This window comes from Salvelinus alpinus, chromosome 30 (assembly GCF_045679555.1).
Source record: "Salvelinus alpinus chromosome 30, SLU_Salpinus.1, whole genome shotgun sequence".
Classification (NCBI taxonomy): domain Eukaryota; kingdom Metazoa; phylum Chordata; class Actinopteri; order Salmoniformes; family Salmonidae; genus Salvelinus; species Salvelinus alpinus.
In genome coordinates, this window is record NC_092115.1 from 20,366,317 (window position 1) to 20,391,155 (window position 24,839).

The 24,839-nt window shown below is 46.7% G+C and overlaps 1 protein-coding gene across 3 annotated transcripts in view; it reads left to right on the forward strand.

The window, feature by feature from the left end:
• The window catches only part of LOC139560632 (ephrin type-B receptor 1), a 405,983-nt gene that overhangs the window by 200,410 nt on the left and 180,734 nt on the right, over positions 1-24,839 (forward strand). For all 3 annotated transcript variants that reach the window (XM_071377579.1, XM_071377581.1, XM_071377580.1), the window contains exon 3: positions 1,425-2,106. In XM_071377579.1, the coding sequence (XP_071233680.1) occupies positions 1,425-2,106 (682 nt within the window). The remainder of the gene's footprint in view (positions 1-1,424; positions 2,107-24,839) is intronic.

Here is a 24,839-nt window from a genome sequence, read left to right on the forward strand (position 1 = left end):
GAGATATCCACTGGTAGACAGGGAACTGTCATTTCAGGAAGTCAGTTGGCATATCCTTGCCACAAGTTTGTCTTCTAAATTCAAAGTTAATTTCTAGTCAGCTACTTCAAATGCCCTGATAGTTTACTTGCTCAATATAAACTTCATACTACTTTTTCATACTTTTTGCAAGGCAGGAAACTGAATTTAAATATCAAATATTGTTTAAGAAATGTGTTAACTTCTCACGAGTCACCAACCCTGATCCGGTAGCACCCCCCAACTCACCCCACTGAGTAGCATAGCTAGCATAGCGTCACAAGTAACTTGTAGCATCTAAATATCATTAAATCACAAGTCCAAGACACCAGATGAAAGATACAGGTCTTGTGAATAAAGCCACCATTTCAGATTTTTAAAATGTTTTACAGGGAAGACAGAATATGTAAATCTATTAGCTAACCACGTTAGCGAAGGACACGATATTTTTACCAGGCAGATTCGGCTAGGCGCCCACGTCCAGTTCACATGCACAACAGATATGATATAACATCGTAAATTGGGTCTTACTATGGCTGATCTTTCATCAGAATGTTGATCAAAGTGTCCTTTGTCAAGATGAGTCGTTGGTTCCGTTCAGAATTCTTCCTTGCCCACTCCATTTAGCACAGGTACCGGTCGAGTGGCACGGATTTCTCAAACGTAAATACAATCCGACAACGGAACACCGCAAAACTCCCGGAAAAATTCAAATAATCTGATTAAACTATATTGAAAAAACATACATTACGATGATATGGTCACATGTATCAAACAAAATTCGACACGGAGATAGTTTGCATACATAACGCCAGCAAAACAGTACACAAACGCAGCTCAAATTCGAGCGTTCAGCAAACCGGAAGTTGTCGGTCACGCCAAAGAAATGGGTCCTATTTCACGTCAGTCCCAGATAAACAAAGAATTTCTCCTCTGACGTCCTCTTGACAACCAGAGGAAGGCGAATGAAGTGTGTTTCTGGTCATAGGGGGCACGACCATATATAGGCAGAGCTTTGAAGCCAGCATAACACATCTTGATTTTATGTTCTTGGTCATGGAAAGTGCTGTGGAATGACTTCTGTATCACTCAGAGACAAAATTGAAACGGTTTTAGAAACTAGGGATTGTTTTCTTTCCAATGGTATTATTTATATGCATATAGTAAGAGCAATAATTGAATAAGAGGCAGTTTAATCTGTAGAGCAAATTATGTTAATGCGAAAATAGCACCCCCTGTATTCTCAAGAGGTTTTTAACAAACATTTGAGTTGATACTAGCTGAGCATCATTCTCTCTTGGCATTGCAGTGTCAAACACTATTGGTTACTGTGTTTGTGACAATTTCAAGATACTGTATATTTCTAACCAAATACCCATGTCTCTGGTCTCTACTCTGTCTCACAGTGGGAGGAGGTGAGTGGCTACGACGAGAACCTCAACACCATCCGGACCTACCAGGTGTGCAATGTGTTCGAGCCCAGCCAGAACAACTGGCTCCTCACCACCTTCATCGACCGACGTGGAGCTCAGAGGATCTACGTGGAGATGCGCTTCACCGTGCGTGACTGCAGCTCCATCCCCAACGTTCCCGGCTCCTGTAAGGAGACCTTCAATCTCTACTACTACGAGACGGACTCGGTTATCGCCACCAAAGGAACGGCCTTCTGGATGGAAGCCCCTTACCTAAAGGTGGACACCATCGCGGCCGATGAGAGCTTCTCCCAGGTGGACTTCGGCGGACGATTGATGAAGGTCAACACAGAGGTTCGGAGCTTTGGCCCGCTGTCGAAGAATGGGTTCTACCTGGCGTTTCAGGACTATGGTGCCTGTATGTCGCTACTCTCAGTCAGAGTGTTTTATAAGAAGTGCCCCAGTGTGGTGCAGAACTTCGCCATCTTCCCAGAGACCATGACGGGGGCGGAGAGCACCTCCCTGGTCATCGCTAGAGGGATCTGCATCCCGAATTCGGAGGAGGTGGACGTGCCAATAAAGCTGTACTGCAATGGAGATGGGGAGTGGATGGTTCCTATCGGGAGCTGCACCTGCAAAGCTGGGTTCGAGACAGATAACGGGAATGTCTGCCGAGGTAAGGAAACAACAAAGGAATGTTCCCAAGAACTGAAATGGGTGGCAGTTAGCCTAACAGTTACGAGCGTTAGGCCAGTAACCGAAAGGTTGTTGGTTTCAATCCCAGAGCTGACAATTTGCAAAAATCTGTCATTGTGCCCTTGAGCAAGGCACTTAACCATAATTTCTTCTGTAAATTGTTCTGAATTACAGCGTCTGCTAAATAAAATGTATAAATGAAATACTGTGAACACGAGAAATAGGGCCAGGATTTCTCCCTAACCACATGACCAGAGAAATATGCCTGGCACTAAACTCATAAATGTTTTTATTTTAAGGTCTTTCTTTTGTAATGTCCATCCCCATTCCCACAACCCAATGAAAAGTCCTGGGAACCTTGAAAGAACCAGATTTGGTTTGCTGCGGAATCAATATCACTGGATTTATTCTGAACGGCCAGCTGTTCCCGGTTTGGGAATTAGATTTCTGTTGAACCTCAGGCCCAGACTTGGGAGTTGTAAATAAATCATTGTCTTTCATATTTTACCACTTCAACATGACTGAAGACTCGCAGTAGATTAAATCACACAGGCTCTGTGGGAATTGATCTATTTTAGATGCAGTATGTACATAAGAAGACATCAGAGCATTATCTTTATTGTAACAGCAGATCGTGGTAAAACAATTTCATAGTTCTCTTATTTGACACCGCTTTGTGTGGCATACGGTATTGATTGTGTTTCATGCATTTTGCAGATCGTGGTGCACTGTAATTCTCCTTTGATCAGAGAAGCATGATAGAGAGGCGCATTATCATTCATTCCTAATCTGCTGAGACGGTGAGGGCTGCTGTCCTAGAGATGATGAGTGATGTACAGTATCATTCATTCCTAATCTGCTGAGACGGTGAGGGCTGCTGTCCTAGAGATGATGAGTGATGTACAGTATCATTCATTCCTAATCTGCTGAGACGGTGAGGGCTGCTGTCCTAGAGATGATGAGTGATGTACAGTATCATTCATTCCTAATCTGCTGAGACGGTGAGGGCTGCTGTCCTAGAGATGATGAGTGATGTACAGTATCATTCATTCCTAATCTGCTGAGACGGTGAGGGCTGCTGTCCTAGAGATGATGAGTGATGTACAGTATCATTCATTCCTAATCTGCTGAGACGGTGAGGGCTGCTGTCCTAGAGATGATGAGTGATGTACAGTATCATTCATTCCTAATCTGCTGAGACGGTGAGGGCTGCTGTCCTAGAGATGATGAGTGATGTACAGTATCATTCATTCCTAATCTGCTGAGACGGTGAGGGCTGCTGTCCTAGAGATGATGAGTGATGTACAGTATCATTCATTCCTAATCTGCTGAGACGGTGAGGGCTGCTGTCCTAGAGATGATGAGTGATGTACAGTATCATTCATTCCTAATCTGCTGAGACGGTGAGGGCTGCTGTCCTAGAGATGATGAGTGATGTACAGTATCATTCATTCCTAATCTGCTGAGACGGTGAGGGCTGCTGTCCTAGAGATGATGAGTGATGTACAGTATCATTCATTCCTAATCTGCTGAGACGGTGAGGGCTGCTGTCCTAGAGATGATGAGTGATGTACAGTATCATTCATTCCTAATCTGCTGAGACGGTGAGGGCTGCTGTCCTAGAGATGATGAGTGATGTACAGTATCATTCATTCCTAATCTGCTGAGACGGTGAGGGCTGCTGTCCTAGAGATGATGAGTGATGTACAGTATCATTCATTCCTAATCTGCTGAGACGGTGAGGGCTGCTGTCCTAGAGATGATGAGTGATGTACAGTATCATTCATTCCTAATCTGCTGAGACGGTGAGGGCTGCTGTCCTAGAGATGATGAGTGATGTACAGTATCATTCATTCCTAATCTGCTGAGACGGTGAGGGCTGCTGTCCTAGAGATGATGAGTGATGTACAGTATCATTCATTCCTAATCTGCTGAGACGGTGAGGGCTGCTGTCCTAGAGATGATGAGTGATGTACAGTATCATTCATTCCTAATCTGCTGAGACGGTGAGGGCTGCTGTCCTAGAGATGATGAGTGATGTACAGTATCATTCATTCCTAATCTGCTGAGACGGTGAGGGCTGCTGTCCTAGAGATGATGAGTGATGTACAGTATCATTCATTCCTAATCTGCTGAGACGGTGAGGGCTGCTGTCCTAGAGATGATGAGTGATGTACAGTATCATTCATTCCTAATCTGCTGAGACGGTGAGGGCTGCTGTCCTAGAGATGATGAGTGATGTACAGTATCATTCATTCCTAATCTGCTGAGACGGTGAGGGCTGCTGTCCTAGAGATGATGAGTGATGTACAGTATCATTCATTCCTAATCTGCTGAGACGGTGAGGGCTGCTGTCCTAGAGATGATGAGTGATGTACAGTATCATTCATTCCTAATCTGCTGAGACGGTGAGGGCTGCTGTCCTAGAGATGATGAGTGATGTACAGTATCATTCATTCCTAATCTGCTGAGACGGTGAGGGCTGCTGTCCTAGAGATGATGAGTGATGTACAGTATCATTCATTCCTAATCTGCTGAGACGGTGAGGGCTGCTGTCCTAGAGATGATGAGTGATGTACAGTATCATTCATTCCTAATCTGCTGAGACGGTGAGGGCTGCTGTCCTAGAGATGATGAGTGATGTACAGTATCATTCATTCCTAATCTGCTGAGACGGTGAGGGCTGCTGTCCTAGAGATGATGAGTGATGTACAGTATCATTCATTCCTAATCTGCTGAGACGGTGAGGGCTGCTGTCCTAGAGATGATGAGTGATGTACAGTATCATTCATTCCTAATCTGCTGAGACGGTGAGGGCTGCTGTCCTAGAGATGATGAGTGATGTACAGTATCATTCATTCCTAATCTGCTGAGACGGTGAGGGCTGCTGTCCTAGAGATGATGAGTGATGTACAGTATCATTCATTCCTAATCTGCTGAGACGGTGAGGGCTGCTGTCCTAGAGATGATGAGTGATGTACAGTATCATTCATTCCTAATCTGCTGAGACGGTGAGGGCTGCTGTCCTAGAGATGATGAGTGATGTACAGTATCATTCATTCCTAATCTGCTGAGACGGTGAGGGCTGCTGTCCTAGAGATGATGAGTGATGTACAGTATCATTCATTCCTAATCTGCTGAGACGGTGAGGGCTGCTGTCCTAGAGATGATGAGTGATGTACAGTATCATTCATTCCTAATCTGCTGAGACGGTGAGGGCTGCTGTCCTAGAGATGATGAGTGATGTACAGTATCATTCATTCCTAATCTGCTGAGACGGTGAGGGCTGCTGTCCTAGAGATGATGAGTGATGTACAGTATCATTCATTCCTAATCTGCTGAGACGGTGAGGGCTGCTGTCCTAGAGATGATGAGTGATGTACAGTATCATTCATTCCTAATCTGCTGAGACGGTGAGGGCTGCTGTCCTAGAGATGATGAGTGATGTACAGTATCATTCATTCCTAATCTGCTGAGACGGTGAGGGCTGCTGTCCTAGAGATGATGAGTGATGTACAGTATCATTCATTCCTAATCTGCTGAGACGGTGAGGGCTGCTGTCCTAGAGATGATGAGTGATGTACAGTATCATTCATTCCTAATCTGCTGAGACGGTGAGGGCTGCTGTCCTAGAGATGATGAGTGATGTACAGTATCATTCATTCCTAATCTGCTGAGACGGTGAGGGCTGCTGTCCTAGAGATGATGAGTGATGTACAGTATCATTCATTCCTAATCTGCTGAGACGGTGAGGGCTGCTGTCCTAGAGATGATGAGTGATGTACAGTATCATTCATTCCTAATCTGCTGAGACGGTGAGGGCTGCTGTCCTAGAGATGATGAGTGATGTACAGTATCATTCATTCCTAATCTGCTGAGACGGTGAGGGCTGCTGTCCTAGAGATGATGAGTGATGTACAGTATCATTCATTCCTAATCTGCTGAGACGGTGAGGGCTGCTGTCCTAGAGATGATGAGTGATGTACAGTATCATTCATTCCTAATCTGCTGAGACGGTGAGGGCTGCTGTCCTAGAGATGATGAGTGATGTACAGTATCATTCATTCCTAATCTGCTGAGACGGTGAGGGCTGCTGTCCTAGAGATGATGAGTGATGTACAGTATCATTCATTCCTAATCTGCTGAGACGGTGAGGGCTGCTGTCCTAGAGATGATGAGTGATGTACAGTATCATTCATTCCTAATCTGCTGAGACGGTGAGGGCTGCTGTCCTAGAGATGATGAGTGGTGTACAGTATCATTCATTCCTAATCTGCTGAGACGGTGAGGGCTGCTGTCCTAGAGATGATGAGTGATGTACAGTATCATTCATTCCTAATCTGCTGAGACGGTGAGGGCTGCTGTCCTAGAGATGATGAGTGATGTACAGTATCATTCATTCCTAATCTGCTGAGACGGTGAGGGCTGCTGTCCTAGAGATGATGAGTGATGTACAGTATCATTCATTCCTAATCTGCTGAGACGGTGAGGGCTGCTGTCCTAGAGATGATGAGTGATGTACAGTATCATTCATTCCTAATCTGCTGAGACGGTGAGGGCTGCTGTCCTAGAGATGATGAGTGATGTACAGTATCATTCATTCCTAATCTGCTGAGACGGTGAGGGCTGCTGTCCTAGAGATGATGAGTGATGTACAGTATCATTCATTCCTAATCTGCTGAGACGGTGAGGGCTGCTGTCCTAGAGATGATGAGTGATGTACAGTATCATTCATTCCTAATCTGCTGAGACGGTGAGGGCTGCTGTCCTAGAGATGATGAGTGATGTACAGTATCATTCATTCCTAATCTGCTGAGACGGTGAGGGCTGCTGTCCTAGAGATGATGAGTGATGTACAGTATCATTCATTCCTAATCTGCTGAGACGGTGAGGGCTGCTGTCCTAGAGATGATGAGTGATGTACAGTATCATTCATTCCTAATCTGCTGAGACGGTGAGGGCTGCTGTCCTAGAGATGATGAGTGATGTACAGTATCATTCATTCCTAATCTGCTGAGACGGTGAGGGCTGCTGTCCTAGAGATGATGAGTGATGTACAGTATCATTCATTCCTAATCTGCTGAGACGGTGAGGGCTGCTGTCCTAGAGATGATGAGTGATGTACAGTATCATTCATTCCTAATCTGCTGAGACGGTGAGGGCTGCTGTCCTAGAGATGATGAGTGGTGTACAGTATCATTCATTCCTAATCTGCTGAGACGGTGAGGGCTGCTGTCCTAGAGATGATGAGTGATGTACAGTATCATTCATTCCTAATCTGCTGAGACGGTGAGGGCTGCTGTCCTAGAGATGATGAGTGATGTACAGTATCATTCATTCCTAATCTGCTGAGACGGTGAGGGCTGCTGTCCTAGAGATGATGAGTGATGTACAGTATCATTCATTCCTAATCTGCTGAGACGGTGAGGGCTGCTGTCCTAGAGATGATGAGTGATGTACAGTATCATTCATTCCTAATCTGCTGAGACGGTGAGGGCTGCTGTCCTAGAGATGATGAGTGATGTACAGTATCATTCATTCCTAATCTGCTGAGACGGTGAGGGCTGCTGTCCTAGAGATGATGAGTGATGTACAGTATCATTCATTCCTAATCTGCTGAGACGGTGAGGGCTGCTGTCCTAGAGATGATGAGTGATGTACAGTATCATTCATTCCTAATCTGCTGAGACGGTGAGGGCTGCTGTCCTAGAGATGATGAGTGATGTACAGTATCATTCATTCCTAATCTGCTGAGACGGTGAGGGCTGCTGTCCTAGAGATGATGAGTGATGTACAGTATCATTCATTCCTAATCTGCTGAGACGGTGAGGGCTGCTGTCCTAGAGATGATGAGTGATGTACAGTATCATTCATTCCTAATCTGCTGAGACGGTGAGGGCTGCTGTCCTAGAGATGATGAGTGATGTACAGTATCATTCATTCCTAATCTGCTGAGACGGTGAGGGCTGCTGTCCTAGAGATGATGAGTGATGTACAGTATCATTCATTCCTAATCTGCTGAGACGGTGAGGGCTGCTGTCCTAGAGATGATGAGTGATGTACAGTATCATTCTATGAAGATGTAAAGCCACATGTTTTATTTTACAGGCTACTGTTTGTAAAGCAAAGCTTGGTAGAGGAAGAAATGTGTCTGTGTTGCCCAAAACAAGTATATAGTAGTTGTAGTTTGAAGTGAGCTACTGTAGGGCAACTTATTTTTCTTATGATGACTCTCTCTCTCTCACACACACACTTGCACACACATGATAATATAGTGTGCTCAGCCTTCCCAACACGATGCTATATTTGGTCCCTCTGGAGGTGTGAGTGAGAATGTGTGGAGCGGAGATACGATTGATTGACGCACATCTGATACGATCAATAAATAGATATGAAGGCAGTGTGTGTGTGTTTGTGTGTTTTCCGTTCTACTGTACTTTGCTTTCCCCTGCTACTTGGCCAAGGAAACCAATGACTTTGAGGGGCATAGAGTCATTAAAACTTGCTCCTAACAACGGATACTGGATCAGATATGTCTGCATTCCACTAATAATGAAGGTTATGGTTCAGGATAGGGCAACTTCTATTTTGCTCCTATTTCAACTGCCCTTAGATCAGATCCAACCCCAGGCAATGTCCATTTTATCAATACAGATGCTGTGATTATGAACTGTGCTGAGAACGGCTGTGGAGTCACACAGTTCCACTCTCTGAATAGAACAGCTGAAAACTGAAAAGAACAGCTCTTCTTCCACCCACAGAGTTAGTCTGACAACATAGTGCTGAGTCATGATGAAGCCTGTCAAAACAACTATTCAAAAACAGGGTTCAGATCAACAGTGAATGAATATGGCGTTTAAACATAAGAGTAGGGTGGATAGCAGTGTGTTCAATACACACACTGCAAACACACATCTTTCTCTATCTCTCCATCATCTCCCCATTCCTTATACAGCATCTCTTTCCTCTTTCATCTCAGTCTATGTTTCTGCTATATCCTATTTTATTACCATATTAAAATACATGGTATCTGGCCTTGATCTAAAGATGGAGATACAGACACAGAGATGTTTAACGCTCTTCTATCAGTTTCTCTTAACAGACAGAGATGTTTAAAGCTCCTCTATCAGTTTCTCTTAACAGACAGAGATGTTTAACGCTCTTCTATCAGTTTCTCTAAACAGACAGAGATGTTTAAAGCTCCTCTATCAGTTTCTCTTAACAAACAGAGATGTTTAAAGCTCCTCTATCAGTTTCTCTAAACAGACAGAGATGTTTAAAGCTCTTCTATCAGTTTCTCTTAACAGACAGAGATGTTTAAAGCTCCTCTATCAGTTTCTCTAAACAGACAGAGATGTTTAAAGCTCTTCTATCAGTTTCTCTTAACAGACAGAGATGTTTAAAGCTCTTCTATCAGTTTCTCTTAACAGACAGAGATGTTTAAAGCTCCTCTATCAGTTTATCTTAACAGACAGAGATGTTTAAAGCTCCTCTATCAGTTTCTCTTAACAGACAGAGATGTTTAAAGCTCCTCTATCAGTTTCTCTTAACAGACAGAGATGTTTAAAGCTCCTCTATCAGTTTCTCTTAACAGACAGAGATGCAATGGTTGAGAATAACAACACAGGCCATTTGTATTAGTATTGAGCTACCCACACAGTAAATCCTATTGGTTTGGACAGATATACTGTACTGTGTATCTCTGCTATACTGTATTTACCTCCAATCCGAGAGTAATTGGAGCGTAGGTGCTGTGTTGTTTTTGGTGGAGGTATGTTGCTCTGGTTGTTTGTAGGGGGTTTCTTCACACACGCACGCACGCACGCACACACACACACACTTCTAATGGTAGGTAGGGTTTTGAACAGAAGTGGAGACGTTGGCTACCGCTAATTCCCACATTCTCTCTGACTGTGGGCTCAAAAATGAGACTTCCTGCCAAACTGCCTCTCTCTGTCTCTGTCTCTGTCTCTGTCTCTGTCTCTCTCTCTGTCTCTCTCTCTCTCGCTCTCTCGCTCTCTCGCTCTCTCGCTCTCTCTCTCTCTCTCTCTCTCTCTCTCTCTCTCTCTCTCTCTCTCTCTCTCTCTCTCTCTCTCTCTCTCTCTCTCTCTCTCGCGCTCTCTCGCTCTCTCGCTCTCTCGCTCTCTCGCCTCTCTCGCCTCTCTCGTCTCTCTCTTCTCTCTCTTCTCTCTCTAGTCTCTCTCTAGTCTCTCTCGCTCTCTCTTCTCTCTACCTCTCTCTAGTCTCTCTCTCTCCCACTTTCTTTCTCCTCTCTTTCTGTCTCCCTCTCTGCTCTCTCTTTGTGATGTAAAAGCACAAACTGTGGGAGGTATGATAAACAGGACCCAGGAGAGAAGAGGAAGGATACTACACAGTAGGAGTGTTAATTATAGTAGGAGAGTGTTCAGGGGCACTGTGTGAAGCTGGTTCTACACTGACATTAGCACACACACACACACACACACACACACACACACAGGGAGAGATAGGCAGACACGCTGTCTGTTGGCCATACTGATATTCATCTGCAGACAGATAGCGCTGCTAAAACCATGCTTTGAACATAGTGCGAGCAGAAGTGGTACACACACGCACACACACACAGATGCCATGACTGTAGGTTAGTCTGGAGTAGTCTAAGCGCTCTGAGCACTCTCCATCTCCCCTAATAACTCAGTCTCTGAGTTTAAAATAGAGGCTTGTACGTCTTTGAAACGACTCAAACGAGAAGCAATCCCTGCCTTTTATTTTCCACACAATCTTCTTTCATGGACCTTGTAATCCATTATTTAAACAGGGAAATGTAACCTTAAAGTGGTTATAGAAGCCGAGCAGTTTGGACAGCCAATCAATTAGAGGTCAGTGAAACAAGATGGCCTCCGCGTGGAGCCTGATGTAATTGCCCATTAGAGATGAGGAAAACGGAACAAGAAGAAAATGAGGGCAAGCTGAAATAATTCCCCTCATTTTTTTTTTTATTTTTTTTTATTTCACCTTTATTTAACCAGGTAGGCTAGTTGAGAACAAGTTCTCATTTGCAACTGCGACCTGGCCAAGATAAAGCATAGCAGTGTGAACAGACAACACAGAGTTACACATGGAGTAAACAATAAACAAGTCAATAACATGGTAGAAAAAAAGAGAATCTATATACAATGTGTGCAAAAGGCATGAGGTAGGCAATAAATCGAATAATTACAATTTAGCAGATTAACACTGGAGTGATAAATCATCAGATGAACATGTGCAAGAAGAGATACTGGTGTGCAAAAGAGCAGAAAAGTAAATAAATAAAAGCAGTATGGGGGGTGAGGTAGGTAAATTGGGTGGGTAGTTTACAGATGGACTATGTACAGCTGCAGCGATCGGTTAGCTGCTCGGATAGCAGATTTTTAAAGTTGTTGAGGGAGATAAAAGTCTCCAACTTCAGAGATTTTTGCAATTCGTTCCAGTCGCAGGCAGCAGAGAACTGGAAGGAAAGGCGTCCAAATGAGGTTTTAGCTTTAGGGATGATCAGTGAGATACACCTGCTGGAGCGCGTGCTGCGGGTGGGTGTAGCCATCGTGACCAGTGAACTGAGATAAGGCGGCACTTTACCTAGCATAGCCTTGTAGATGACCTGGAGCCAGTGGGTCTGACGACGAACATGTAGCGAGGGCCAGCCGACTAGGGCATACTGGTCGCAGTGGTGGGTCGTATAAGGTGCTTTAGTAACAAAACGAATGGCACTGTGATAAACTGCATCCAGTTTGCTGAGTAGAGTGTTGGAAGCTATTTTGTAGATGACATCGCCGAAGTCGAGGATCGGTAGGATAGTCAGTTTTACTAGGGTAAGTTTGGCGGCGTGAGTGAAGGAGGCTTTGTTGCGGAATAGAAAGCCGATTCTTGATTTGATTTTGGATTGGAGATGTTTGATATGAGTCTGGAAGGAGAGTTTGCAGTCTAGCCAGACACCTAGGTACTTATAGATGTCCACATATTCTAGGTCGGAACCGTCCAGGGTGGTGATGCTAGTCGGGCGTGCGGGTGCAGGCAGCGAACGGTTGAAAAGCATGCATTTGGTTTTACTAGCGTTTAAGAGCAGTTGGAGGCCACGGAAGGAGTGTTGTATGGCATTGAAGCTCGTTTGGAGGTTAGATAGCACAGTGTCCAAGGAAGGGCCGGAAGTATATAGAATGGTGTCGTCTGCGTAGAGGTGGATCAGGGAATCGCCCGCAGCAAGAGCAACATCATTGATGTATACAGAGAAAAGAGTCGGCCCGAGAATTGAACCCTGTGGTACCCCCATAGAGACTGCCAGAGGACCGGACAACATGCCCTCCGATTTGACACACTGAACTCTGTCTGCAAAGTAGTTGGTGAACCAGGCAAGGCAGTCATTAGAAAAACCGAGGCTACTGAGTCTGCCGATAAGAATATGGTGATTGACAGAGTCGAAAGCCTTGGCCAGGTCGATGAAGACGGCTGCACAGTAATGTCTTTTATCGATGGCGGTTATGATGTCGTTTAGTACCTTGAGCGTGGCTGAGGTTCACCCGTGACCGGCTCGGAAACCGGATTGCACAGCGGAGAAGGTACGGTGGGATTCGAGATGGTCAGTGATCTGTTTGTTGACTTGGCTTTCGAAGACCTTAGATAGGCATTGAGGGAAGCACTGTAGAGGCAGGGAGGGAGAAGAGGGCTGGGAGGGAGAGGTAGTGTGTATGCAGAATGGCCAATCAGAGATGGAAGCTAGTCAATAGTGAGAGGTGTGTTTTGCTGTGGAAAGTGGTGGAATGTGTGTGTGTTTACATATATAAAATGTGCGCGTGTGTGTGAGCGTGCGTGTGTCTGCATATGTTTATTTTTTTAATTTCACCTTTATTTAACCAGGTAGACCAGTTGAGAACAAGTTCTCATTTACAACTGTGACCTGGCCAAGATAAAGTAAAGTAGTGTGACACAAACAACAACACAGAGTTACACATGGGATCAACAAACGTACAGTCAATAACACAAAATAAAAATCTGTATACAGTGTGTGCAAATGAAGTAAGGAGGTAAGGCAATAAATAGGCCAATAGTGGCGAAGTAATTACAATATAGCAATTTACACTGGAGTGATAGATGTGCAGATGAGGATGTGCAAGTTGAAATACTAGTGTGCAAAAGAGCAGAAAAAGAAAAACAAATATGAGATAGGTACACACTGCTATGTATGTGTGCTGGCTGCCTTCTTTCCATGGAGTCTATCTGGTCTTTATGTTTTAATTAGTGACGATGAGCAGACATAGGTCTCATACCATTCTGGATGTAACCAGCCTGCTGTATGTAGCCTGCTGTAACCAGCTTGTATGTCGCCAGCCTGCTGTATATAGCCTGCTGTAACCAGTCTGGATGTAACCAGCCTGCTGTATATAGCCTGCTGTAACCAGCCTGGATGTAACCAGCCTGCTGTATGTAGCCTGCTGTAACCAGCTTGTATGTCGCCAGCCTGCTGTATGTAGCCTGCTGTAACCAGCTTGTATGTCGCCAGCCTGCTGTATATAGCCTGCTGTAACCAGCCTGTTTGTAACCAGCCTGCTGTATGTAGTCTGCTGTAACCAGCCTGTATGTCGCCAGCCTGCTGTATATAGCCTGCTGTAACCAGCCTGTATGTAACCAGCCTGCTGTAACCAGCCTGTATGTAACCAGCCTGCTGTATGTAGCCTGCTGTAACCAGCCTGCTGTATGTAGCCTGCTGTAACCAGCCTGGATGTAACCAGCCTGCTGTATGTAGTCTGCTGTAACCAGCCTGTATGTCGCCAGCCTGCTGTATATAGCCTGCTGTAACTAGCCTCTATGTCGCCAGCCTGCTGTATGTAGCCTGCTGTAACCAGCCTGTATGTAACCAGCCTGCTGTATGTAGCCTGCTGTAACCAGCCTGGATGTAACCAGCCTGCTGTATGTAGTCTGCTGTAACCAGCCTGTATGTAACCAGCCTGCTGTATATAGCCTGCTGTAACCAGCCTGGATGTAACCAGCCTGCTGTATGTAGCCTGCTGTAACCAGCCTGTATGTTGCCAGCCTGCTGTATATAGCCTGCTGTAACCAGCCTGGATGTAACCAGCCTGCTGTATGTGGCCTGCTGTAACCAGCCTGGATGTAACCAGCCTGCTGTAACCAGCCTGTATGTAACCAGCCTGCTGTATGTAGCCTGCTGTAACCAGCCTGAATGTAACCAGCCTGCTGTATGTAGTCTGCTGTAACCAGCCTGTATGTCGCCAGCCTGCTGTATGTAGCCTGCTGTAACCAGCCTGTATGTAACCAGCCTGCTGTATGTAGCCTGCTGTAACCAGCCTGTATGTCGCCAGCCTGCTGTATGTAGCCTGCTGTAACCAGCCTGTATGTCGCCAGCTTGCTGTATGTACCCTGCTGTAACCAGCCTGTATGTAACCAGCCTGCTGTATGTAGCCTGCTGTAACCAGCCTGTATGTCGCCAGCCTGCTGTATGTAGCCTGCTGTAACCAGCCTGTATGTAACCAGCCTGCTGTATGTAGCCTGCTGTAACCAGCCTGTATGTCGCCAGCCTGCTGTATGTAGCCTGCTGTAACCAGCCTGTATGTAACCAGCCTGCTGTATGTAGCCTGCTGTAACCAGCCTGTATGTAACCAGCCTGCTGTATGTAGCCTGCTGTAACCAGCCTGTATTTAGCCATCCTGCTGCATATACCCTGCCATAGCCAGCCTGGATGTAACCAGCCTGTATGTAACCCACCTGTATGCAACCAGCCTCTATGTAACCAGCCTTTATGTAACCCACCTGTATGTAGCCAGCCTGCTGTATGTACCCTGCTGTAACCAGCCTGGATGTAACCAGCATGTATGTAACCAGCCTGCTGTATGTACCCTGCAGTAACCAGCCTGTATGTAACCAGCCTGTTGTATGTACCCTGCTGTAACCAGCCTATATGGAATAAGCCTGTATGTAACCCGCCTGAATGCTCTGTGTGAGCCGAGGGCCTATGAAGAGGTATAACGATGGGTCCAGCATGTCTCTCTCATTACCCCACCATAACTCTGACAGCTCCCATTTGGGGCTCTGGGTGGGCTTTTTCTCTGATACGCACGCACACACACACAAACACACACACACACACCACCACACACACACACACACACACACCACAACTCACACACACACACACCATTGCCTCCCTTCGCCTAGCCTTTCGGTTGTGTTAGCAATCTGCTAAATATTTGATGGCCTCCTTACATCGAGTAAAGACATTGTTCAGAATAGCACCTCGACCCACTAGAGCAAAGACATTGTTCAGAATAGCACCTCGACCCACTAGAGTAAAGCTGATGTTTTATGTTCTGGTACACTATATATACAACGTATGTGGACACCCCTTCAAATTAGTGGAATAGGCTACTTCAGCCTATTTTTATATATATATTTTATTTTATTTTACTTGAGTTTATTTGGTAAATATTTTCTTAACTCTTCTGGAACTGCACTTGGTTAAGGGATGGTAAGTAAGCATTTCACGTTAAGGTCTACACTTTGTATTGGGTGCATGTGTCAAATAAAGTTTGATTTGATTTGACAGGTGTATAAAATCGACGACACAGCCATGCAATCTCCATATACAAACGTTGGCAGTAGAATGGCCTTACTGAAGAGCTCAGTGACTTTCAACGTGGCACCGTAACAGGATGCCACCTTTCCAACAAGTCAGTCTGTCAAATGAAGTGAAAACATCTAGGAGCAACAACGACTCAGCTGCGAAGTGGTAGGCCACACAGAACGGGGCCGCAGAGTGCTGAAGTGTGCAGCGCGTAAAAATGTGTCCTCGGTTGCAACACTCACTACCGAGTTCCAAACTGCCTCTGGAAGCAACGTCAGCATAATAACTGTTTGTCGGGAGCTTCATGAAATGAGTTTCCATAGCCAAGCAGCAGCACACAAGCCTAAGGTCACCATGCGCAGTGCCCAGCGCCTGCTGGAGTGGTGTAAAGCTCGCCGGCATTGGTCTCTGGAGCAGTGGAAACTTGTTTTCTGGAGTGATGAATCACGCTTCATTAACTGGCAGTCCAACGTACATATCTGGGTTTGGCGGATGCCAGGACAACGCTTTGCTGAGGCTGGGCATCCCAGGGGACTTGGGGCTGGAAAGGGCAGGGATGGAAAGACAGTGAGGGTTGGGGGATCGAAACAAATTGTACTTGTCACATGCATCGAATACAACAGGTGTAGACCTTACAGTGAAATGCTTGGCCCCAGTGATGTACTGGGCCGTACGCACTGGGCCGTACTCACTGTCCTCTGTAGTGCCTTGCGGTCGGAGGCCGAGCAGTTGCCGAGCAGTGATGCAACCAGTCAGGATGATCTGTAGAATCTTTTCAGGATCTGAGGACCCATGACAAGTCTTTTCACTCTCCTGCGGGGGAAAAGGTTTTGTCGTGCTCGCTTCACGACTGTCTTGGTGTGCTAGGACCATGTTAGTTTTTTGGTGATATGTGCACCAAGGAACTTGAAGCCCTCAACCTGCTCCACTACAGCCGTGTCGATGAAAATGCTCGGTGCTCCTTTTCCTGTAGTCCACAATCATCTCCTTTGTCTTGATCACGTTGAGGGAGAGGTTGTTTTCCTGGCACCACATGGTCAGGTCTCTGACCTCCTCCCTATAGGCTATCTCGTCGTTGTCGGTGATCAGGCCTACCACTGTTGTGTCATCGGCAAACTTAATGATGGTGTTGGAGTTGTGCCTGGCCGTGCAGTCATGAGTGAACAGGGAGTACAGGAGGGGACTGAGCACGCACCCTTGAGGGGCCCCCGTGTTGAGGATCAGCGTGGCAAATGTGTTGTTGCACACCCTTACCACCTGGGGAAGGCCTGTCAGGAAGTCCAGGATCCAGTTGCAGAGGGAGGTGTTTATTCCCAGGGTCCTTAGCTTAATGATGAGCTTTGAGGGGACTATGGTGTTGAACGCTGAGCTGTAGTCAATGAATAGCATTCTCACACAGGTGTTCCTTTTGTCCAGGTGTGAAAGGGCAGTGTGGAGTGCAATAGAGATTGCATCATCTCTGGATCTATTGGGGCGGTATGCACATTGGAGTGGGTCTAGGGCTTCTGGGATAATGGTGTTGATGTGAGCCATTACCAGCCTTTCAAAGCACTTCATGGCTACAGACGTGAGTGCTACGGGTCGGTAGTAATTTAGGCATGTTACCTTACTGTTCTTGGGCACAGGGACTATGGTGGTCTGCTTGAAACATGTTGGTATTACAGACTCAGACAGGGAGAGGTTGAAAATGTCAGTGAAGACACTTGCCAGTTGGTCAGCGCATGCTCGGAATACACACCTTGGTAATCCATCTGACCTTGCGACCTTGTGAATGTTGACCTGTTTAAAGGTCTTACTCACGTCGGCTGCTGGAACAGCTGATGCTCTCATGCATGTTTCAGTGTTACTTACCTCGAAGCGAGCATAGAAGTAATTTAGCTTGTTTGGTAGGCTCGTGTCACTGGGCAGCTCTCGACTGTGCTTCCCTTTGTAGTCTGTAATAGTTTGCAAGCCCTGCCACATCCGATGAGCGTCGGATCCGGTGTAGTACGATTCGATCTTAGTTCTGTATTGACGCTTTGCCTGTTTGATGGTTCGTCGCAAGCCATAGCGGGATTTCTCATAAGCTTCTGGGTTTGAGTCCCGCTCCTTGAAAACGGCAGCTCTACCCTTTTACTCAGTGTGGATGTAACCTGTAATCCATGGCTTTTGGTTGGGGTATGTACGTACAGTCACTGTGTGGACGCAGTCATCGATGCACGTATTGATGAAGCCAGTGACTGATGTGGTGTACTCCTCAATGCCATCGGAAGAATCCCGGAACATTTTCCCAGTCTGTGCTAGCAAAAGAGTCCTGTAGCTTAGCATCTGCTTCATCTGAACACTTTTTTTATTGACCGAGTCACTGGTGCTACCTGCTTTTATTTTTGCTTGTAAGCTGGAATCAAGAGGATAGAATTATGGTCAAATTTACCAAATGGAGGGTGAGGGAGAGCTTTGTTACGCGTCTCTGTGTGTGGAGTAAACGTGGTCTCAAGTTTTTTCCCTTTGGTTGCACATTTAATATGCTGATAGAAATTACGTTAAATGGATTAAGTTTCCCTTCTCATCCAGAGCGCCGTTTTCCTGTTTGCTTATGGCCAGATACAGCTCATTGAGTGGGGTCTTAGTGCCAGCATCGGTTTGTAGTGGTAAATAGACAGCTATGAAGAATATATATGAGAACTCTCTAGGTAGATAGTGTGGTCTACAGCTTATCATTAGATACTCTCCCTCATCCTCAGGCGAGCAAAACCTCAAGACTTCCTTAGATATCATGCACCAGCTGTTGTTTACAAATATCCATTGATCGCCACCCCTTGTCTTATCAGAGGCTGCTGTTCTATCCTGCCGATACAGTGTATAACCCGCCAGCTGTTTGTTATTCATGTTGTCGTTCAGCCACGACTCTGTGAAATATAAGATATGTCCGTTTTTAATGTCCCGTTGGTACGATATACATGCTTGTAGTTCATCCACTTTATTAGCCAGCGATTGTACGTTGGCCAATAGTACCGATGGCAGAGGCAGATTAGCCACTCGTCGCTGGATCCTCACATGGCACCCCGATCTCCTTCCGCGATACCTCCGTCTCCTTCTCCTGCGAATGACGGGGATGAGGGACTGTTCGGGTGTCTGGTGTAAATCTTTCTTGTTAAAGAAAAATGATTTGTCCACTTCAAGGTGAGTAATCGCTGATCTGATGTCAATAAGCTCTTTTCGGTCATGAAAGATGGTAGCAGCAACATTATGTACAAAATAAGGAACAAACAATGTAAAAAAAAACTAACGAAATAGCATGGTTGGTTAATAGCCCATAAAACAGCAGCCATCCCCTCCGGCGCCATCTTAAAAATGTGTTGGGGTGATGTTGTCTGTATGGACAGCTTGCTAATCTGACGCTGTTGACAGTTTATAGTGTGGCTCTGTTGAAGAGCTGGATGGAGACAAGCTAATGTAGAGATAATAACAATGTCTCTATCCATTAATACATTTAGTAATTTGTTTGCCCAGACATCCATCCGTTCGTCCACCCGTCCATCCAGCCATCCATCAATCCATCCATCCAGTCGTTTTCTATTCTGTGAATACTGGATATAGATGATGTGCATCCTCTCTTATTTTCCCTCTTTGTTCTGCACCGGCGGGCTCTTGACACATCGGCACATTAATATTACAAATATTCAAATAACTTTATTCAACGTTCGACCGTCTAACGCTGGTGACAGGAGATTCACGGCCCATTGAGCGAGTGGGTCTCCTCAGGCCTAAGTACCGATACATTATGGCTGCCTTATTCCTGTATAATGGCTGTTGTCATGGGCCTGGGAGAGGGGAGGAGAGGAGAGGAGAGAAGAGAAGAGACGAGGAAAATAGAGGAGAAGATAGGAGAGAAGAGGAGAGGACAGTAGATGAGGGAAGAAAAGAAGGGAGAGGAGTGCTTGAGGTTCTGGCTCTCTGTTACTATTTCTTATTGTTTTTCTCCCTCTTACTCTGTCAGGTGTTTGTGGTATATACTTTAGGTATTTACTTTGATCAGATGTTTGTCCAATATGGTCCTGGTTTACTGCTGTTCAGACAAGCTGGCAGTTAAGTCCCTAACAGTGTGTTGGCAGGCAATTAGAGACAACTCCAACTCATTTAGCCCTGTCCATTTCTCTTCTACAAACTAGTTCATTTGTGACTGAACGCCTCGATTCGGTCTTATGAAGCAGAATTTTAAATGTACTTTTTTTTACATTGGATAAAAGTAGCCCCACCCATCTCTTTAAGCATTCACATGTGAGGCCATGTGCTAAACAGAGTAAGTAGTTTAGTAAACAACCAAAGATTTCAAGACTAAAAGTGGTAAAAGTAGTAGCCTACAATAAGGAAACCTCCAGGTAAAACTACACTTTATCTAGTCCTTGACTTGTATCCTAATCTGACTTTGTTGCAGGTTATGTTGTTCTTCACATTACCGTCTCTGGTAAACACACACTATATCAAATAAAATCAAAGTTTATTGATCACATGGACAGGAAACAGAAGGTCTAAACGGTACAGTGAAATGGTTACTTGCATAGTAACCATATCAAAACAGGAAGTGTCCAAATAAAAATATTTTATAATTGTGAGATGATGCTTACCCGACACACTTGTCTAAGTTGATGGGTCACATTAAGGAAATGCTATAACCCCCCCCCCCCCCCCCCCCAGCCACATCTAGCTAAATTGATGGGTCACATTAAGGAAATGCTATAACCCCCCCCCCACCTCCCTCCCCAGCCACATCTAGCTAAATTGATGGGTCACATTAAGGAAATGCTATAACCCCCCCCCCAGCCACATCTAGCTAAATTGATGGGTCACATTAAGGAAATGCTATGACCCCCCCCCCCCCCAGCCACATCTAGCTAAATTGATGGGTCACATTAAGGAAATGCTATAACCCCCCCCCCCCCCCCCCCCCCCCAGCCACATCTAGCTAAATTGATGGGTCACATTAGGGAAATGCTATAACCCCCCCCCCCCTCCCTCCCCAGCCACATCTAGCTAAATTGATGGGTCACATTAAGGAAATGCTATAACCCCCCCCCCTCCCTCCCCAGCCACATCTAGCTAAATTGATGGGTCACATTAAGGAAATGCTATAACCCCCCCCCCAGCCACATCTAGCTAAATTGATGGGTCACATTAAGGAAATGCTATAACCCCCCCCCCCCCAGCCACATCTAGCTAAATTGATGGGTCACATTAAGGAAATGCTATAACCCCCCCCCCCCCAGCCACATCTAGCTAAATTGATGGGTCACTATTGTCTAGACATGTACACGTGTTCATGAAATACAATAGATGGCAGTAATCACCCCCAGACACACCTGGCTAACTTTTTAAAAATGTAATTTAATTTATTTATTGAATATCCGAAACATACAATATACTTGCAGTGAAGCCGCTCAACAACTACACCATACCAGTCATCCAACAGAATCCCATTCAGAGTGACACACAGAAGCATCCAGGGTCAATTCCCTGCTCAAGGGCACATTGACAGATATCCCACCAGGCCAAAAAATTTGAACCCGAACACATTACATTTTACATTTAAGTCATTTAGCAGACGCTCTTATCCAGAGCGACTTACAAATTGGTGCATTCACCTTATGACATCCAGTGGAACGGCCACTTTACAATAGTGCATCTAAATCTTTTAAGGGGGGGGGGGGTGAGAAGGATTACTTTATCCTATCCTAGGTATTCCTTAAAGAGGTGGGGTTTCAGGTGTCTCCGGAAGGTGGTGATTGACTCCGCTGTCCTGGCGTCGTGAGGGAGTTTGTTCCACCATTGGGGGGCCAGAGCAGCGAACAGTTTTGACTGGGTTGAGCGGGAACTGTACTTCCTCAGTGGTAGGGAGGCGAGCAGGCCAGAGGTGGATGAACGCAGTGCCCTTGTTTGGGTGTAGGGCCTGATCAGAGCCTGGAGGTACTGAGGTGCCGTTCCCCTCACAGCTCCGTAGGCAAGCACCATGGTCTTGTAGCGGATGCGAGCTTCAACTGGAAGCCAGTGGAGAGAGCGGAGGAGCGGGGTGACGTGAGAGAACTTGGGAAGGTTGAACACCAGACGGGCTGCGGCGTTCTGGATGAGTTGTAGGGGTTTAATGGCACAGGCAGGGAGCCCAGCCAACAGCGAGTTGCAGTAATCCAGACGGGAGATGACAAGTGCCTGGATTAGGACCTGCGCCGCTTCCTGTGTGAGGCAGGGTCGTACTCTGCGGATGTTGTAGAGCATGAACCTACAGGAACGGGCCACCGCCTTGATGTTAGTTGAGAACGACAGGGTGTTGTCCAGGATCACGCCAAGGTTCTTAGCGCTCTGGGAGGAGGACACAATGGAGTTGTCAACCGTGATGGCGAGATCATGGAACGGGCAGTCCTTCCCCGGGAGGAAGAGCAGCTCCGTCTTGCCGAGGTTCAGCTTGAGGTGGTGATCCGTCATCCACACTGATATGTCTGCCAGACATGCAGAGATGCGATTCGCCACCTGGTCATCAGAAGGGGGAAAGGAGAAGATTAGTTGTGTGTCGTCTGCATAGCAATGATAGGAGAGACCATGTGAGGTTATGACAGAGCCAAGTGACTTGGAGTATAGCGAGAATAGGAGAGGGCCTAGAACAGAGCCCTGGGGGACACCAGTGGTGAGAGCACGTGGTGAGGAGACAGATTCTCGCCACGCCACCTGGTAGGAGCGACCTGTCAGGTAGGACGCAATCCAAGCGTGGGCCGCGCCGGAGATGCCCAACTCGGAGAGGGTGGAGAGGAGGATCTGATGGTTCACAGTATCGAAGGCAGCCGATAGGTCTAGAAGGATGAGAGCAGAGGAGAGAGAGTTAGCTTTAGCAGTGCGGAGCGCCTCCGTGATACAGAGAAGAGCAGTCTCAGTTGAATGACTAGTCTTGAAACCTGACTGATTTGGATCAAGAAGGTCATTCTGAGAGAGATAGCGGGAGAGCTGGCCAAGGACGGCACGTTCAAGAGTTTTGGAGAGAAAAGAAAGAAGGGATACTGGTCTGTAGTTGTTGACATCGGAGGGATCGAGTGTAGGTTTTTTCAGAAGGGGTGCAACTCTCGCTCTCTTGAAGACGGAAGGGACGTAGCCAGCGGTCAGGGATGAGTTGATGAGCGAGGTGAGGTAAGGGAGAAGGTCTCCGGAAATGGTCTGGAGAAGAGAGGAGGGGATAGGGTCAAGCGGGCAGGTTGTTGGGCGGCCGGCCGTCACAAGACGCAAGATTTCATCTGGAGAGAGAGGGGAGAAAGAGGTCAGAGCACAGGGTAGGGCAGTGTGAGCAGAACCAGCGGTGTCGTTTGACTTAGCAAACGAGGATCGGATGTCGTCGACCTTCTTTTCAAAATGGTTGACGAAGTCATCTGCAGAGAGGGAGGAGGGGGGGGGAGGGGGAGGAGGATTCAGGAGGGAGGAGAAGGTGGCAAAGAGCTTCCTAGGGTTAGAGGCAGATGCTTGGAATTTAGAGTGGTAGAAAGTGGCTTTAGCAGCAGAGACAGAAGAGGAAAATGTAGAGAGGAGGGAGTGAAAGGATGCCAGGTCCGCAGGGAGGCGAGTTTTCCTCCATTTCCGCTCGGCTGCCCGGAGCCCTGTTCTGTGAGCTCGCAATGAGTCGTCGAGCCACGGAGCGGGAGGGGAGGACCGAGCCGGCCTGGAGGATAGGGGACATAGAGAGTCAAAGGATGCAGAAAGGGAGGAGAGGAGGGTTGAGGAGGCAGAATCAGGAGATAGGTTGGAGAAGGTTTGAGCAGAGGGAAGAGATGATAGGATGGAAGAGGAGAGGGTAGCGGGGGAGAGAGAGCGAAGGTTGGGACGGCGCGATACCATCCGAGTAGGGGCAGTGTGGGAAGTGTTGGATGAGAGCGAGAGGGAAAAGGATACAAGGTAGTGGTCGGAGACTTGGAGGGGAGTTGCAATGAGGTTAGTGGAAGAACAGCATCTAGTAAAGATGAGGTCGAGCGTATTGCCTGCCTTGTGAGTAGGGGGGGAAGGTGAGAGGGTGAGGTCAAAAGAGGAGAGGAGTGGAAAGAAGGAGGGAGAGAGGAATGAGTCAAAGGTAGACGTGGGGAGGTTAAAGTCGCCCAGAACTGTGAGAGGTGAGCCGTCCTCAGGAAAGGAGCTAATCAAGGCATCGAGCTCATTGATGAACTCTCCGAGGGAACCTGGAGGGCGATAAATGATAAGGATGTTAAGCTTGAAAGGGCTGGTAACTGTGACAGCATGGAATTCAAAGGAGGCGATAGACAGATGGGTAAGGGGAGAAAGAGAGAATGACCACTTGGGAGAGATGAGGATCCCGGTGCCACCACCCCGCTGACCAGAAGCTCTCGGGGTGTGCGAGAACACGTGGGCGGACGAAGAGAGAGCAGTAGGAGTAGCAGTGTTATCTGTGGTGATCCATGTTTCCGTCAGTGCCAAGAAGTCGAGGGACTGGAGGGAGGCATAGGTTGAGATGAACTCTGCCTTGTTGGCCGCAGATCGGCAGTTCCAGAGGCTACCGGAGACCTGGAACTCCACGTGGGTCGTGCGCGCTGGGACCACCAGATTAGGGTGGCCGATGCCACGCGGTGTGGAGCGTTTGTATGGTCTGTGCAGAGAGGAGAGAACAGGGATAGACAGACACATAGTTGACAGGCTACAGAAGAGACTACGCTAATGCAAAGGAGATTGGAGTGGCAAGTGGACTAGGCGTCTCGAATGTTCAGAAAGTTAAGCTTACGTAGCAAGAATCTTATTGACTAAAATGATTAAGATGATACAGTACTGCTGAAGTAGGCTAGCTGGCAGTGGCTGCGTTGTTGACTTTGTAGGCTAGCTGGCAGTTGTTGACTTTGTAGGCTAGCTGGCAGTGGCTGCGTTGTTGACACTACACTAATCAAGTCGTTCCGTTGAGTGTAATAGTATCTACAGTGCTGCTATTCGGGGGCTAGCTGGCTAGCTAGCAGTGTTGATTACGTTACGTTGCGTTAAAAGAACGACAATAGCTGGCTAGCTAACCTAGAAAATCGCTCTAGACTACACAATTATCTTTGATACAAAGACGGCTATGTAGCTAGCTATGTAGCTAGCTACGATCAAACAAATCAAACCGTTGTACTGTA